The following is an 18,405-nucleotide window of genomic DNA, read 5'->3' as shown; positions in this document are numbered from 1 at the left end:
CTGCAACCTGCTCTAGGTGACCCTTTTTTAGCAGGTGGGTTGGACCATATAGCAGCCTCTGTCATTTTTTAACAGTTTTCCAAACTTCAACCTGGCATGATGAATGAAGTGCAGTAGGGAAAATGATTTCACTTTCAAGCTTCATGCATCAATATGCTCTTTTAATATCAGGAAGAAAGCACTGTAGCAATAGCATCTGAATGTGCTGCTTTCCCTTCCTTAACTGTTTAAAAGATGAGCATGATTGACTCTATAAATACCACAGAATCACAGAATTGTAGGGGTTGGAAGGGACCTCAAGAGATCATCGGGTCCAACCCCCCTGCCAAAGCATAGCTTTAAAGACCTGAGGAAAAAATTCTGTGAAAAATAGAATGGCTGGGCTCAAATTCTCCGATTTCAGTACAAGATCTTTAATGGGATGTTCTATCAGTAATTCAGTAATTCTCTCCCTTAATAAAATAATAAATAAAAATACCCAGGTGTCCAAGCTGCCCCATCACCTTTGTGGAGAAAATGGCAGCCAGGGAGAAATTTCCACTGCTCAAAGGATGTTTTTACGATTGCAGTGGTGTGAAAAATTTAGCAGTGGATGAAACTCACAGAAAATTTCTCTTTCATTACAGATGAAATATCTGCTTGTTTGAATTGTAATCTGTGGCTGATGAACACTGTCCTTCACCATTGCTTACAGGGAGGGATATTTTATCCACATTCGAAGAAGGACACTTCTGAGCATAAACTGTACTGTGTAGTTGAGGATTGGTTTTACATCACCTGAAAAATTTATATTTTCTGTAGTTATTTTTAGGCTTCCATTACTTGAAGTCCCATTAAAATAAGCATGAGGGAAGAAATGGTGTTGAAGTTGCACTCTTTTCTATTTGTAATCTTGATGTGATCTTTGATACATGCAAAAATGTGAGTTGTTGCACTAGGACCTGTAATTATTAGAATTAATTCATTGCTGTCTACCTTAAGCTGATTCTCATTATCAAAAAATTGCTTTTGTAGTTAAGTGTGTAATGTAAGAGACAAAATTACAGCTCTGCTATTGTGAATATAAGCAATACTGCTCATATCTGTCTTAGCAAAGCAAACATATCTCGCTGATGTAATGTAAAGCACAAAGTATATTGGCTTTCGAGTAAAATATTGAGTATTACAGCTAGTTCTCTTATTCATGAGACTATAACTTGTGAATAAATCAGATATATGGGTGGTAAGGTTTTCATTAATTATATCTGAAGTTTCTATCATACTGTTATGCCATGCTTTCATTCCAGCTACAATAGTTATGCACTGAGTTATGCACAAAGTAGTTTGGTTTGCAGGCTGAGCATATCAAGCTGGATTTTGAACCAATTAGGGCATTTTTAAGTCTGGAGAAGTTTATTTTTAGTCTCAAAGGGAGTTCAATGGGGAAAGATGTCTTACAGTTTCTGGTTCATGTTTATTGTAACTATATTTCTCCTTGAAGAAATCCTTTTTCCCTTCATTTGCGGATGAATTAAATAAGTTAGCAGCTTGTGTAGACAGAGGCAGAGCATGAAGAAAAGGCAATTCTATCTCGAAACGTTACGCTGCAGCCCTTTTCCCCTACCTGTGAATCACAGTGAATGACACTTTTTTTTATTTCCTTCTGTTTGATCTGAAGTTTTATTTATAACGTAATAGTCTACTGTGCTATGGTAGCACAAAAATCAGGGTTAGGAGGTTGATGCACGAAGAAGGTAGATGGAAGAATTAACTGGCACACTTACAGAAGGAAAAAAGCTGCGCTGCTCAGCTCCCCTGGGTAAACGAGCCCACTTGTAAAGGCGTGAGTGCAATGATCCTATTTCGAGGGAAGCTGGTCTTTGAATTATTGTTCAGAAAATAACTAGTCATTGAACTCCTGCTGTTTCAGGGCTTCAGCTTCTGTTTCTAGCCCCGGTTTCAGGAAAATCTGAGCTGTGAAGACTTTGGGCTCATCAGCTTCACAAATTCAGAAGTGTTACTTATTTAAAGCAGGTTGACGTTGCTGCATCATGCATTATGTAATCTTCTACTCAAAAAGGTCCCCTCCCCAAATAATAAAGTTAGTCAAGAGAGAAGTTGTTTTATATCGCTGTGTTCCAATACATAGCAGGTGACCTACTTTTGTACTTTCTAGATGGGAACACAAAGAACAACACCACATTTATGGACTTTGACATCTCCCTACACAGTTCTCTGTACTTTCTTTATTTTTCTTCTATTTTTTGTGCTCAATGCCCAGAAACAAGACGCTCAGTGAAATAAAACAACTTAATAATTTTTGAATTTGACCAGAGTCCAAAATGCACATAAATCTCAATATAATCATGTGTTCATTTTCATGTCTGAGAAATGCTGTAGTCAGAGCTTATGAAAACTTTGTTCACGTCTTGATGTATACCTCCATATTTATCTGAATTTTAGGTTTTAATATTCTGCTCATATATATAAATTTCCATTTTAACAAAATGTTGGGTCTTTTTCTTATTTTTTTGGGGGGGGGGGGGAGGGGCTTCTTTGATTTCTTTTGCAAAGGAGGAACTTAATTCTTGGAGAATTGACCATGGATACATTACTGACTTTAACTTCATACAAAATGCTGTTAGATGTCTAGCTGAAATTAGACGTTTTCCCCTCTTCGTTAACTTTTTCTTACTTTACAATAAAACGCATTGTTGTAATAAAGTCAGCACAAAATTTTCAGGCAATGCTGCTCCTCAGACTCATGGCATCTGTTTGGTTGGTGTTTGTGAAGCTCTGAGGTGCTCGGCTGACTGAGGCTATATTGGTGCATGGTTGGTGGCACAGTGCTAAGGAGCAGCACGTCTGCACTGATGCATACTGGACCTGTTTAAATTTAGCTGTATACAAACCCTCCTAAGGCAAATAGGCTCTGAAAAGCAAAACATAAGCATTAAATTCCTCGGCTGTCTTTATTGGGGAAGCAGGGTTGGTAAAGGCACAATATGTTGCAGGCTTTATTTCACAGTTCTGCCAACACAAATCCAGTCTGAGCTAGAGCACAGCTGCTATTCCTGCCAGTCCTCCTCTCTCTCCTGATGGAGGTTGATCAGCTTTCTTTGTTTTTCTGTGTCCTCCTAAAATGAAGACTGTTTTATGATTGACTTTCTGCTAATGAATTAGCAATGTCCTGTTCAGAGGCCTATCCTTCCAGAGTGCTTCCCCCCAGCATTAAAATACTCTTTCCTGACACAGTATCAGGTAAAATGATGAGGAAAAACAAATGTGGAGTTGAAGATGGATTGTGATGGATAGAAATACATAGAGAAAACTAGATGTTCTTACAACAATTGTGCTATTCTTTTTATCCCTGTAATACAGTTACTCCTCCTCCGCCCCCCACACAACAGATTTGTAATGAAAGAATAGAATCTTGTGCAGGCTGCAACTCCCAGAGGTAAAACCCACAGTACTAGACTTCCATCTGTATAGCCTATTTTATTTCAGAGAGATTTCATTGTTTTCCTTGGGTAAATTAGTCTGAAATACTGTCTTTGCAAGTTCATTAAAATTATTCTTTAATGGGCATGTATTGTAATTTTGACATTTTGTATTCATTTTACTGGTGGTAACTCTTGCTATTTACCTGAAGTTCCCTTCATCCTTTCTGCTATATTCTGATGTTTGTTATGGGCTCTTGGCTTTCCCCTCACCTTCATGGTCAGAGTTGTTAACTCCTGATCAGTTCTTCAGAGGAGACTCTCCCCTCTCCCATCCCCATTAAAGTCTCCCATGTTGGATATAATTGGGAAACAGGATCCTCTGTGATTGAATAATAGGTATTCGTAGAAATTAGCAAGAGATTCCTTCACTAAAAAACTTACCTGAAATATTTGCATTTACCAAACATAGCCCTCACTGTTTGGTAAAGGCTTTTATCTGCTTGGAGAAACCTGGATTTGAAATGAAGCTGTAAACCTTAAAAAGAAAGAAAGACAAGGAAGGAAGGAAGAGAGAGAGAATGAAAGAAAGAAAAAGAAAGAAAAGAAGAAATGAAGGAGGGAAGAAAGAAGGAAAGACAGAAAGAAAGGAAAGAAAGAAGGAAAGAAAGAAGGAAAAAAAGAAGAAGGAAAGAAAAGAAGCTCTAAGGTGGGAGGATGGTGCTGGATTTTGGTTTTACTCTTCAAGCAGCATGCTAACATGTCCTAAATCAATATTTTGAATCAATATACATGTATTTAGTATTTTCTTAGGAGCAGTTAGAACTACACAGGAGGCCTAATCCTAATGAGAGCTGTGCATGTGGATTGTTAACTAACCTGTGAGCTGGCAGAGGCGAGCAGAGGTACGGTGCCAAGTGCAGGACTGGGCAGGGTCTGGTGAGGACCTTGCTCACCTGCAGCAGGGTGCACAAATGGAGCGAGCACAGCAGAATCACTCCTAACACCAGAAACTCTCCAAGGCTCAGTGACTTCCCCTCCTCACTGGTTTATAAGACAGTATAGCATCATCCCTCTCCTTTGCCAGGTAATAAATCTCTCTTTCCCCAAAACACGAGCAAACAGATGAATTAGATATGTGAATTACTATGAATGTTTGTAGGATCTGCATAAGCTACTTCTGTGAGGGGCAGTGATTGAACACTTGTAGAGGACTGATAAAAAGCATTATCTGATTAATCTGGATTTCTCTAATTGCCATTTAATAACTCCTTTACTTTTTCCACACAGAATTTACCTTTATGGAAGGTATTTGTATCAATAACAGATAATCTGCTACTTTGTTTTCTGAAGTCTGTACTTTGCTCCTCTGTTCTCTTCAGAATTCATACTTCAGTTTGGAAATTTTTGAGTGTTTTTGCCAGAACTGATTTATGCATCAGCCTATTTAAATGCTACATGTGTGTGTTAATTGAGTAAATGGAAATCAGAAGAGATGCAGTAATCACTGAAGAAGAAAGATGGTGAAAACTTGATGTCAGTGTGAACCAAAACCGTATAGATTTTTCTGTTTTATTGCTTTAGAGTGGACCTTCAGACACACACAAAGATTAAAGATCATCTTCCATATTTGTTTAATTGATCTAAATTGTTTTCCTGCATCCCTGACGTGCTCAGGTACTTGTTCTTTGCATAGCCCTTGATGCTTGCATCTCCAGAGGAGTGAGGCACAGAATCGAGGAGCTCATCTGGCTGAAAGCTAATTGCTGGGGTAATTTTCAGCAGAATGTTTGTGTGGGTGCAAAAGAGGGGAGAAGGCAACATGGCTGGGAGATGTGGAGGAGAGAGGAGCCACGGAGTCTGGGATTTAGATCGGTAAGATACAGTGACATGGAACTGGATCACAAGGGACTTGTGTCTGGTAGTAGATATCACTGTCTCCCCTTTCTTCAAGTCTTTAGTATGGTCAAATGATACACCAGTGTCTGAATTATTACTGTTCCCCTTCTCCCTCAGAAGTCTCTGAATATTTTGTAAATTCCACAGGACTTGGAGATAGCTAACCTTATGGCAGTACCAAGAAAGGGGACTTTAAATGACGTGTAATCTGGATCAGTTTTGCATTCATCTCTGACAGAATAATGTTATACTGAGAATATGGGGAATAAGAAATAAAAGGACAATCATAATTCTAATCAATATGAGAAAAAATATGTTTTGCCATTTAATTTTTCTTCTATTGTTATTGTGATAGCATTATTTTGACCTTAAACGTAGGCATGGGGTGATCTGCTAGCTGTGGATTGAGATGGCTGTGATGTATGTTACAGTTTTAAATACCTTTTTCTAAATGTGGATGAGAAAATTACGTCATGAATTTCGCATAGACCCTGAGACAAGCATTGGACACAACCGTTTTGCTAACAAAGCTTGCAGGATCCTTTTTGTCACCCTCTGTCACATAATTCCTGCAAGCACACATGGAAAGGGTTTAACAGAAGGTAATAACCTAATTTGATTTTTAAAATAAGATTACAAGTCTGATAAAGCCTAAATGTATTAACACTATTGAGTTCTGTAGACCTTCTAATATGTTCTAAGAAAAAAAAAGTAAAAGATAAAATGAAGCAAAAAAGAAACTCAGAAACTAGAATGTTAGAGTAATATCAGAATGGCTTTTCTGTGAAAAAGTGTGGCTTTATCTTTACTGTCTTGCTTTTTAGAATTTATTCCATCCCAAGATCTGCAGTTCTTAAGCCTTCCAACCATTTTCCTCTTTGAGCTGGAAGTCTTTTGTGTACATAGTATGTTGAAGCAATTTTGGTATCAAGTTTTTTCTGAATACCTATAATTTTTATTGTAATTTTTCCCTGTCAAGTATTTTTGAAACTCTTATATAATTCTTCATTAGCTTTTTTTTTTTTTTTTGCAGTACAAAATATCCCATCTGTCAGAAGCTGACTTACAATTCCATTTTTCACCTAACCACTGAACATCTATTGTTTCTTTTTGAATTTATAATTACGTCTTAATTTCATAAAACAGTAGAAATGTAGCACATCTAATATATCTATTAATGCTATTTTTAAAACTTCAGGGAGGGAGAAGAATGGAAGAGAGTGGCAGGTTGTGTAGTCACTGAATTGGGGTCTGAAGGAATGATGGAGCTGAGCCCTGCTGTGCCAGTTGAAGAAAGTTAATTAGGGTGAAGCATCAGACATAATTCTCATCAGTTTTGTCCCTTGATCAATATGCAGGTGCCTCTTGTCCGTATTGATCTTTTCTGCTTACTTAATGTACTTTCATTTTATGAGATCTATACAATCATTAAATGGAGTAGTTTGAGTTATTTTCACTTGCTAGGACATTGTTTTTAACATACTGTGTTCACTTATTGGATATCTGTACTGTTAGCTGCCATTAAGATAAAAATAGCTCATCTACAAAAACAGATCACTATCTGTAGCCAAGCGTCTCGGGGTTAAACGATCTGACCTGCTTGAGAAAGTTGCACAACCTCAGTATCGCTATTGCAAAATGTCAGGTATTTTACAGCAGGCGTTTTTTTAATTTTGTTTCATTCTTTTGCTTTTATATATATATATATATATACTTATATATATATAAAATTTAACTCTGAAAACTGAGGAAATACTAATTCACACCAGAACAATTTGATCGCAAACAGTGTGAACAATACTGAAGATCAGTATGCTGAGAATAGACTTCTGCTGAGCAACAGCCCATGTGCTGCTGAGTGACAGGATAATTCCTAATTCCTAGCTTGCTCTCTGCCTAGCAGCATGTGCTGGAGGGGCTAGCTAGAGATCAAGATAGTTGTCCTTTACGGAGGCCCAGTGGTGCACACTCTGGTGTAGCGCTCTTTCAGTGCTGAGGTGCCTCACAAGCTTAGGTCTGATCTACAATGCAAAGGTTTATCAGGTATGACTCTTCCAGCTAATTATTTCAGCATGCATAGAGGTTCTGTTGGTGCAAATGCATTTTTGCCAGTGCAGCATGTGTTAGTTCCTGGATGAAGTGGGATAAAATACACCAGCAAAAGCACTTTTGTATACCTAGGATTTTTTTGCTGGTATAAAAATACTGTGGACTATTAATTTCATTGCCACTACTAAAAGTTTGACATCTAAAGATGGATTTAATGCAACTCTTTTTATAGTGGGGAAAAAAAAAAAGGACATAGAATCAACTGTTACATTTAGTAAGCAAAGCTAGTGCAAAATACTGGATGAGTCATAGTGAATGCTGTGAGTCTTTTCTTCTGTCCCCCTTTTTTGTCCTCAAAACAATTTGATAGGGCTGGTTTAACAGATGGGCAGAAAACCTATCAGTGTGTGTTGGAAAACTGTTTCCAGATGAAGAACAGTTTTCTTAAGTTATTTGCACTCTTTTTTTTCTTTGTTCAACACTGACTGAACTAGTCAAAACATTTTAAGCATATTAAGCAATAACATATTAAGCAAGTCTATAAAATAATTAAATTGAAGCTAGAAGCTAAGAGTTCTTAGAAATATTTACATTAATATTTGACTCAGTATAAATCTTATGATAACTACTTTTGAATCTGCTAGGAAACTTGCGCTGAAGATAAAATGTTGGGTTGTCAAGGTTGGTATGCTGTTTTGTACTGAAAATAGTTAGGATCACCTGGTAAATTTATTTCTGAATCCCAAATGAGCTATGCTTTCACTTTACTGTAGGTGCTCAGATATGATGAGGCAACGAGACATCAGGTTTGTTACTGCCCTTCCAAGAGACATTTTGTAGAGTTTTTAAGGTGTTGCAGCACCCTTTGTTGTTTTTTTTTTTTTTTTTTTTTTTTTTTTTGTGGACTTTATGTCAGTTCATTTCCATGTACAGCAATTACACAGTGGTGCTATGCTTGAATCCAGGTGGAGGTTTTAATGGTTCTTCCTTACTTGTTGTTGTTCTGGTCATTGGCGTTATGAACTGCAAAGGTCTGCCCTCTGCATGTACTCTGGGGAGACCCAGCTTCTTAAAATTTATGTAAGGTTAACACTCGGCAGAATTTTGCAGAGCATGAGCAAGTGCTTGGCAGGAGGTGCCAAAAAGCTGCGGCAGATTTATGTTGCGCTCTGTAGTCTCAAAACTGGTTCAAAGGACATTGATGATAACAGGTGACTAATAATAAAGCATGAAATAACTCTGTGTTGAGGATGAGTCAGGTAGTTATCAATTTCTAAACACATTTGCAAAGCAAAAACCCATCTAACGGGAGGTTTAGAGGTTTTTTTTTTTTTTGATTTGTGATTTGCTGGAATCCTGCTAAAACGTACGTGTAGATTTTGGGATCTTTTCTCCTGTCCACACTATGTGAGAAGGGGTGGGAAAGTCACATCGTTTCTGTACTTCTGTATCCTGTGACTCTCAAGCCCTTGCAGTGTCTCAAGTATGTGTTCCCTTATATAAGATAAAGCACTGTTCTGTGGTATTTTTTTTCTTTCTGTCTTAACTCTGCCTGCAGGCTCTCCATGCAGCTCTCACTGGTGAATTGTCTTCTTCTCAAGATGTCTCTGGGGGTGGAGCCAGCACAGTGATTTCTTTCAGGAGGAGGCAGTGAGAAAAGCCTAGCTGAAAAACAGCTTCTTAACCTTTCTTCATAAAGCTTAGCACTTCGAGTGAGGGGACTATAGCTTCCTTTATTATCAGACAGACTTCTCACACTGTGTCCCTTTTTTTTTCTCAGAGGATTCCTTTGAAAATCTGGCCCAGCTGCTAACTGTGCTCTGGGAAAGGGAGAAGCAGTACTACTCCTCCATGACTGCTTTGCTACCTTTTGTCAGTGCAAGACTGCAATTCTTATGCTACTGATAATATATATATTAATATATATATTTCCAAATTGTATGATCTGATGAAATTCGTAGGTGCTACTATCAAGAGAATGTTTGAAAATCTGAACTTTCATTTTAAAGATGCCATTTAGTTCTCAGGACTTATGAAAACTTCGGGAATGCAAAGTAAGGGTGCTCTACAAGTTCAGAAATAGGGAAATAAAGTAAAATATCCATACAGATACTTCTTTAAAAAGTTAGAACCATGCAACGTTTTCTTGAGGGCTAACTCATTTTCTGAACGCTTGACATTGTTACTGCTGATGGTTGCTGCTGATGGTTGCCCTCCATGTCATTTTCAAGGAAAAAAAAAAGATGGTTAGGTGCCTCTCTCCATCTCTCCACGTTCAGCTTCCTTTTTCCTGCTTGTACACCAGATTAGCCAGCTTTACTTTGGGGAGAGGGTGAGAGAGGCTAAGGCTCTACTTGAAGAGTTCAGGTAGAATGAAGAACACGTGCAAACAATCCTTGGACTCCCAGAATATTGCTCCTCAAAGCTGCAAAGCATGGACAGAAGTATTCTGAAATGGTCTGCTTTATGAGACTAACAAATATTTCTTTTTTCTTTTCTCCTCTCAGAAATGTACAGCTGGTGATTTGTGCATTTTATTAACTTAACGTGGTTCCCTCAGTGCACCCAGACGGATGTCCCTCTCTTAGTTGCTGTGAGGCCTTTACATTTGCTTTAACTTTGTTTTATCTCCCTCTATTTCTGAAATTGGAACTGTGTGGAATTATTTTACCCATGCAACAGGCTTCACACAGTACATCTTTTCTGTCATTTGTAATGGTATATGAACTCAGAGTGATTATTTATAAACATATATGCCACCCTGCCTTTTTTTGTGTAACAAACACTAGTTACTGTGGTTGTACATGAGAAAATGGAAAATAAGCATTCTCTAAACTAGCCAATGAAATTATTTTCCTATTTCCTGCTATCAGATACAAAATTTTATTATTGAAGCCTGATGCTCCTAAGGAGTGCTCTGTCATACCTAGAATGCCTTTGAAGACCTGTCTGTTTTCCCTTACTCGAGCAATTTGCCTTGATCCCTAATGCTGCTTGCCAAAGTCAGACCAAGCATAATTAGCTTTGTGGATGAAAATGAGCCTTCAGAAGATTTAGATGAAATTTGGAATTGTTGATTTCTGGGAAGCTTTGACATTTTGAAATGCATTTTTTGCCCAATTCCTGACAAACCTGAAACTGTTGCGAGGCAGGAATTTGAAGAAATTTGTATTTTGGAATTGGGTAGGACTCTAAATTATTTTGTAACATAAGATGATATATTTAAGGAAAAATATTTTAATTAGTCTGCAATAGCTGCTTCCAAACAGTTACTGAAATGTCTTAGAAAACAATGCATTTAATTTTGACTTGTCACAACAAGATGCAAATGTAGTAAAAAAAAAAAAGCCACTGTCTTACAGAGGTTGTAGTTTTCATTCTGAGTTTCTTTGTGTAAAACTAATTGATACTGTTAAATCTAACGTTTTTTTCACTTGTACTCGAGTAAGCCTTGTACTGGGGTTCTTGTTTCCTCCTTGGTGTTTGCTCTTGGAGAGGGAAGGCCCCGAGGGGCACCAGCAGCCCCCCTGCAGCCCTCTCCGCTGTGCTTGCCACTCGTGGCTAGCGCAGCCTTTCTGGAGGCACTGCTGTACCCGTCTCCTGCCAGGTTGCTGTGCTTCAGTCAGCCCTAATAAGCCATTTTATTTACGAATATGATCTGTGTAATGTCTCCTCAAATGCAATCAGCTAACCCTGCCTTTTTAATTACTTACAATGACTTTAATTGGATCAGAAAACAGCAAGAAATATAAAGTAACGATGTAATAGAGTTAGCACAGCGAGAGGCCTCTGGTGGGAGCTGCGGCCAGGTTACGCTGTTCCTAGGCTGGCTCCATCTGGCACGGCTGGCAGCTGCCCCCAGCCCCGCTCAGGAGGCTGCTGTGGCACAAGTACCACGCCGGCCACGTTCATTTAAGATGCTCAGCAACTGGATTTTGTCAGTATTTCAGACTTTCAAGCCTCAGAAAAAAAAAACAAAACTTTTTTTCTTTTTACTCAGAATGATAGACCAGTGTTGAGCTTCCGTGTGCCACAGCTCCTTCTTGGTGCCCGTGAGGCCTCCTTCAGGCCCTTCTCCATGCTTTCTGTTTGCCACTTCCTCACAGCTCACCAGTCCAGCGCTACGTAAATACAGCAGCATCTTCAAAAACAAAATGCACGTCTTCCCTCCTTTCCTCAAGGGCATTGCGTAGGCTGAGTGATTTCGCCTTTTTCCAGCGTAGCTGCTTCTCTTGGGAAGTCAGGCAGGCCGTCATGCTGGGACTGGCCAGTTGCTGCTGGCTTGGGCTGATTGCCTGAGAGTTGCTCAGGGGAACCAATATCCTACAGAAACCTTTATTGCTCCTTACTTTCTGGCCACATCCAGACACACAACTGAGAGGCCTAGTGTGTGTCTGCTGTGTATGTTGGAGTTTGAGGCACTTCCCTGACTGGCCCCTTCTGATATTTATTTTCTTTCTTTTATTTTTTTTAACCTTCCATATTTTTCTTAGAAGTTTCAACACACAGAAGGGGATTTTAGACTGTACCCAAAGTACCCAGCATTTCGTATATTTCTACACATGTTCATGTGTACAATATTTGCAATGCTTTTCCCATATTTTTTTCTAAAAAAAAAAAGAAGTCCCTTTTCACATATTCAGTTTGCAGATGACAAAGAAGGTCATAAAATCAATAAAGTGAATTGGGAGTTTTATTTGAAATAATATTCACAAATACTTTTGATGCTTTTCTCGGTAGAAATTATGACCTCTTTACTTGCATTGCATAGAGTCACTAGAAAACTAGATGTGACTTCTGCAGAACCAAGTGCAGCACTGCATTGCTGCTTTGATCAGTGGGTATGCATGCCAATTGTAGGTAACTCTGTCAAAATTGTTATCAGAGAAGTAGTTTGATAAATCATTGCCTTGGTACCCCCAGAACTACCCAATGCGGAAATAATGGCAAATGCTCCTGCGGTAGGGTGAGGGTGGAGAGGTCAGTCAGCAGTCAGTGGCCACCTCCTGTAGATGACTATAGAAGGGTTACCCAGCCTGGAGAAGAGATGGTTGAGGGGGGAATATGATGGATTCATATCAAGTCGTGAATGCTGTGGGAAAAGCAGAGACATATTGAGCAATCGCTCTCTTCCATTACAAGCACTAACTGGCATTTAATGACAACGGTGGGTGGCAGGTTCATAACTTAAAGCTTCTGCTCTGTACAGCGTGTATTTCAGACATCATGGAAGGCAGTGATTGCTGCATGTTTGCGTGGTTTCAAGGAACGTTTGGATGATTAACAAAAGAGCAAAAGGAATTGAGGATCATTAAATGCAACAGTACCGTTGCTCGGAATATTGCTAATCCATAAGTTGTGTCTGTGTAGAGCTTTTGCATTCAGAGATGTATATGCCTGGTGCTCACTGTCCCCTGTCCCCTGTTGAAAAAGGAGCTTGGCTAACCTGAGGACATAACCAAGTCATGGAAGTTAAGAGCTAAGACCACATCTCATCCAGAAGCTTGTCTTTTAGGATCCGCTGACTATCATTTTACTCAGCACAAGAGATCATCTGCTGGTGTCTAAGCATGGATCTCCTAGTGAGATATATTTCACAGCAAATAAATTTTACGTATTACAATTGCAAATTATGTCATGTTTCTAGACAAGACTCATTGCTGCTGCTACTTCTTAGTTTCCCGTACTTCAATGATAAATTGTCATAAACGTATCAATACCATTAGTACTGAAGAGCAGCGATAATCTTTGCTTAGTTTTCTGCTAAATATGAATATTTATTTTCAACCTTTAACTATTCTATTTTTGTAAGGCAAAAATAAACATGATGTTGGAAAAACATAAATCTTAACTGTGCTGAAGTGTAATATATATATATAAATATATATATATTACTTCAGGGATGTGTTCCTACCAGAAAGTTCAGTAAAAGCTATTGAGAAACTGTTTTTCCTTTGATTTTTTTTGTAATTCATTTTTTTCTCCAGAAGGAAAAGGTGTTTAGTCTAATTGTTGATATTATGAGTTTTAGAGAAGAATCTGTTTCTTTCCTGATCTTGAAATGATTCATAACTGTTAGCAGTGAATTCCACAAATTAGGCTTTCTGAGGCCTGAGAAAAATCTGTTGCCAGACTAAATATTGTTTAGCATGAGAGGAACTGTAATAAAAATTATGATGGAATCATATGAGTACACAATGAGTCTATGTGTTTTGTCAGTTTTGTTTTAAAGTATTAAATTGCTAACCATCTTCTGTCCTTGAAGCAGTACATTTTTTGGTCCATGCAATTTTTCTGGTGTCAATTGCTAGATGTAATTGGCTGGTAGATAATTATGCAATTCCACGAAGAAAATGCATGCATTTATTTAATAACAATCATTAATTAAATTAAGTGTTATCTGTTAACAGTTTGTGCCTTTAAGAACCAAAAGACATGCTTGAACTTACTGCTTGCTTTCTTGGATATGCTTTAAAAAAAATAATTCTTGGTATTTTTATCATTTATCTCATTATTTTGAACCCTGCTACCTAAGACATAAATTTTTAATTTTGAGTCTGTGTGGCATTAGTGATAATAGAACTCAAATGTGTCATCAGTACCATATTTGAGAAGACTTAGCTTTTGATTTTTAAGTGCTTTAAAATTATGAAAGAAAAAGACAAGTACATTTTAATGAAATCTTAACCTATGGTGATTCTCAACCTTCATCTATTATATGATTCCTAATTTTGTTAACATGTGTGTTTTTCTTGAAGAAAAAAAAAAAAGGACATCAGTATGCATGTAAGAACCCAAACCTAGTGATAAATCATATTATGCTTTTAGGTAACTGAAGAACTTTTACAGGTAGCATAAAGGTATAGTGCCACAGCTGTCTAAGGGCAGTCACAGAGAGTGCATTAAAGGCTTATTTCTTTTTGTCTCATCTGTGAAGAGCAGCTGTGCAGGTACATTGTTCAAATCCCCTTTCACCTGTGTTCATACATGAATAATCTGGCAGGTTTGGGGGGAATGATGAACACGAGAGAGCAGTTTGCGTGGGGTGGGCTGGGAGCTACATGACATTTCCTCCAGCTTCCTTGCATTCTGTTGTCACTGCAGATGCAGCTAAGTAATATATTAAACGGTAAGGGTGAGAGCTGCATTTTACCCTTTCTATCTTCGCAGCTGTTTTAACAAACTATAACAAATGGGGAGTGGGGCTAGGAAAGGAAAGGATTAAAGCTCTAAATTTTCCTTTTTTTTCAATTTCGCTATCTGATTTGTACAAGATAGAAGGTATTAAAGCATTATGGAAGATACCTGCTGTCAGCCTTTGTATCGTGGTTAAATGCTTTATAGTTCTATTGGAACATCAAAAGACAGGCACCTGTAGAGGCTAACTTCAAACACAAATATTTGGAACCTGAACGCTGTTATGTTGAGTTTGGCTTTCAAACATTATTCTTGCACCTCTTTTTAGTACTGCTGCTAAGTTTTATTATTGCTAGAAAAACTGGTGGGAATTCTGGCAGACTGAGTTGATTTCTGCCATAGGCTCATCTCTAAATTTTAATAAAGCTTTACTGTAGGAGATAAGATATTGTATGGTGTTTTAAAACTTTGCAGTTATATTCAGGATGTCTACAGAAGCACTCTGGATAACACAAGGTTCACTTTGTTCTCCCACAGAGTATCTGAAGTACATAAAACCTTTGTGATTTATAGCATATGCAACATCTGTTGACTCTAAAGATGATAAAATCAAGTAAATCTGCAGCTAATTGCAGGAAGTTATTGATGGTATGCCAAGGGAGAGGTGGGAGGAGGAATTAAATATGCATTTATTACAGATAAAAATCATATATATTTTTAAGTACCGAGGGAATTAACAGCTGATCCTAAAGAAAATGCAGTTCTGCTTTTGCAGAAATGTTTTCCTGAAGGTGTAAGTATGAAAGGGGTAAGTGGTGGGTGTTGAAAAGAGGCAGGAGAGACCCACAAGGACTGAAGAATATGAACAAAGTATTTACAGCTTATATATATAAGTAAAAAAGAAAGTATTACCTCTTATATTATTCAGCAGCCAAGATAATAGCATGATTTTGGTTTAATTTGATTTTACAGGACTGTAGCACTATTGATCTTAAAGCTTCTCCTGGCATTTACAAGTATGTGTTAGAAGTGATCTGTATTCTCTCATGTACAAACTGACATTTTTGGATGCATGCTGTTATATAAAAATAATGATAAAAATAATAATAAAAAACAGGATATAACTCATTGAAATGAAAAAAATGAAGTGCAGCTAGAAATGACTAACTCTGTAAGGTAATTGTAGACTTGTATATTTGAAGTCTATAACTGTTCATGTGCATACCTTTATCCAGATAAAAATGTATTCAAGAATTAGGGCCTTCATTATTAATATTGCAGATTAAAACTCACAAATGAACGAAAATGTCTTCTGCCCTCCTTTGAGGGCATTGATTCAGTGAAGAGTTAACCATCTTTGCTGTCTCAGCAAGCGGTGGGATGTTTGTAAAAGGTTATTTTTCACTAAGATTTTTGGAACACGTGATTTTCCTTCATTTTCTTTTATCAGTGTATGTATCTCTTACAACGTGGTGCAGTACTGATGGAGACTGAACCATTGTACTTTTACATAAAGCTTAGCATTGAAAACATCTACTTGCCAACTGAATGATAAAAGCTATAATATTTAATATTAAAAAATGGCTAAAAATACTGGTATTTCCATGTTAACATGTAAATTTTTATTATCTTTTACATCCTACCACCCATCACTATTTTGCTTGCTTTCATGGCTTTATTTATGATGCTAACTAGGTAAATAAGAGAGAGTCAAAGTCATATACCTCCATTTAGGTGAGCCCTTATCACTGTTCTGGAAAGATTTTCCTCAGTCACTCCAGCAATACAGTTAGAAGGGCATAATTCCTTTACATGGGTATGTGATGCAGTTGCAATATATTTTCAATGCAATTATCTCTTGCAGATATGAGAATACATTTCTTTTCATTCTCTTTCATTTTATGTACTGATGTGCAGCTCCATTTCAGGGAAGACTGCTTATTGTACAGCTGTTGGGATTTTAAGAAATACTTCTCTGACAGTAAAGATCCTGATTGCTGACTGCTCGAAATTTATTTAAAACAGCATTCTTCACCCCTTTGTTTTCCAGTTTTGGATGCTCTCCTGAAAACAGAGCAGAAGTGCTGTTGGCATTGGTAATGAGCAAGCAGTGCAAAGCTGCTGGTTTAGATGGGAGCTGGGGGGAAACATTCAAGGTGGAAAGGAAACAACAGCACTAAATGACTCTTACTAATTAATAAGGCTGTATGAACTGATGTGTATTTCTGTCCTTTCACAGCTCACCTTCCAACATTTTTTCTGTATCTTATTTTTGGGCGTGCTGTCATTCTCATCTCTTTCAACCCGTAAGTTCGTTTCTTCAGTAATCCCCAATTTGTGATTCATACCTCTCCTATTCTGCATTAGACCCATCCGTCCCCCTTTCTCTCTCTTTTTCACATATGCTGTACACATTGCTTTGCATCTGCGATGGTATGAAGTCTGCTCAAAACAGAAATAGGACAACTCGATTTTTTACTGGCAACATGCTTTATTTTTGCTTCTCTCCAAAAAAAGCCCAAGAGGAGTATTGACTTGTAGAGGTATTATTGCTTGTTGCCACAATAAATTTGATTTTGAAAGTCCATGTACATCTGAAGGGCAGTGCAGTGGCTAAATTAAACTTCGGTGAATTTATTACAGAGAAGTGTTTTCCTCTCTGTTTACTTTTAATGAAGAACAGCCTCTTAATTATCAGAATAAAATATGGACTTTTAAAATAATACATATATATTGTATTTGGTTTTGTGATTATAACTTCTGCTTCACGTTGTGAGTGCTGTTGCAGAGCTGTTGCACTGGCAATTCATAGGTAGTGGTAGAAGAAATTTCCTTCTGAATGTTTTCTGATTTCTAGGCCATGGCTCAGGTAAAGCTCCACCCAAAACATGTCATCTCAGTGCTGAGGATGAGTGGCACGGGAGGTCTTTGGGAGTACTTTACCACAGAGAATTTAGCAAAATGCAGTTTTAGCTGGTAAAAATGTTTGGGGAGCCCTTGAGGAAGTTACTCGAGTCAGCTTCTTTTGAGGAAAGGCTTAAGAAGCTCTGGGTGATTTTCAGAATTCGAGATTACCTGGACAATATTAATGCTCAGTTGTTTCATTAAAATGTAAGTTGCGAGCATCCCTGCAGGCGCATGTCCTTGGTGGGTAAGGTGTACAGCACCACAAATGCAGGCTTCTCCCCAAATATCTCATCAGAATTTCCTTTGGTGTAGCTTGTGTCTGTTGCCTCTTGACCTGTCTGCGTACACCTCTGGAAGACGTCTGCCTCTGCCTTCTCCCAAAAACCTGCTAGGCAGCAAAGGACAGCAGTTACATCTCATCTTAATGATCTCTTCTTAACGATCTCTTTCCCAGGTTAACAACAGTTCTCTCATACCAACGTGCTTCAGCCCCCTGGCTGTGTTGCTGGTTCCCTGTTGGACTCACTCTGGTTTAACTTACTGCAGGTTAATTTTGTCCCATCACCCAGGTTATTAACGATGCTGTTAAACAGTATCAGAAGGACTTGGGCAAAATAAAAGAAAGCAGAGGTTCAGTAAGGTTGTCAGCCTGAATACAGCACGGGGAAAAAAAGGGGGAGGATCTAGTGCTGGGGGAACCTTAAAGGAGTTCAAGAAATCTCGCTTTAGGCCTAAGTGGATGTGGGAGTAGCGCAGTATAACTTGTGATTAGACCTAAGTAATGTTTGTCTTGGTGTGTTAAGCTATTTTCTGAATCATGGCATTTTCACAGGGATGTCTCCAAAATATGGTGCTCATTGTTAAGTCAGTGATGATGATAAAAATAGATATCAAACTCATTTCCATCAATTCCAGATCTTGCCTGACGTCTGATTTCCAGCCCAGAGAGTAGAAATTAACTCTTCCATCAAGACAATTTAAATGCAGCTTTAAT

General features: G+C 38.0%; 1 protein-coding gene across 2 annotated transcripts in view; it reads left to right on the top strand.

The window, feature by feature from the left end:
* The window catches only part of COG5 (component of oligomeric golgi complex 5), a 180,859-nt gene that overhangs the window by 51,551 nt on the left and 110,903 nt on the right, over nucleotides 1-18,405 (top strand). The window contains exon 2 of one of the 2 annotated variants that reach the window (XM_072032653.1): nucleotides 16,744-16,810. The exons of the other annotated variant lie outside the window; for it this stretch is intronic. Within the exon in view, the coding sequence (XP_071888754.1) occupies nucleotides 16,744-16,810 (67 nt within the window). The remainder of the gene's footprint in view (nucleotides 1-16,743; nucleotides 16,811-18,405) is intronic. 2 annotated transcript variants of the gene reach the window in all.

Source organism: Anas platyrhynchos, chromosome 1 (assembly GCF_047663525.1).
Source record: "Anas platyrhynchos isolate ZD024472 breed Pekin duck chromosome 1, IASCAAS_PekinDuck_T2T, whole genome shotgun sequence".
NCBI classification, from domain to species: Eukaryota; Metazoa; Chordata; class Aves; order Anseriformes; family Anatidae; genus Anas; species Anas platyrhynchos.
Note: the sequence above shows the minus strand (reverse complement) of the source record. Positions and strands in the feature narration are given on the sequence as shown.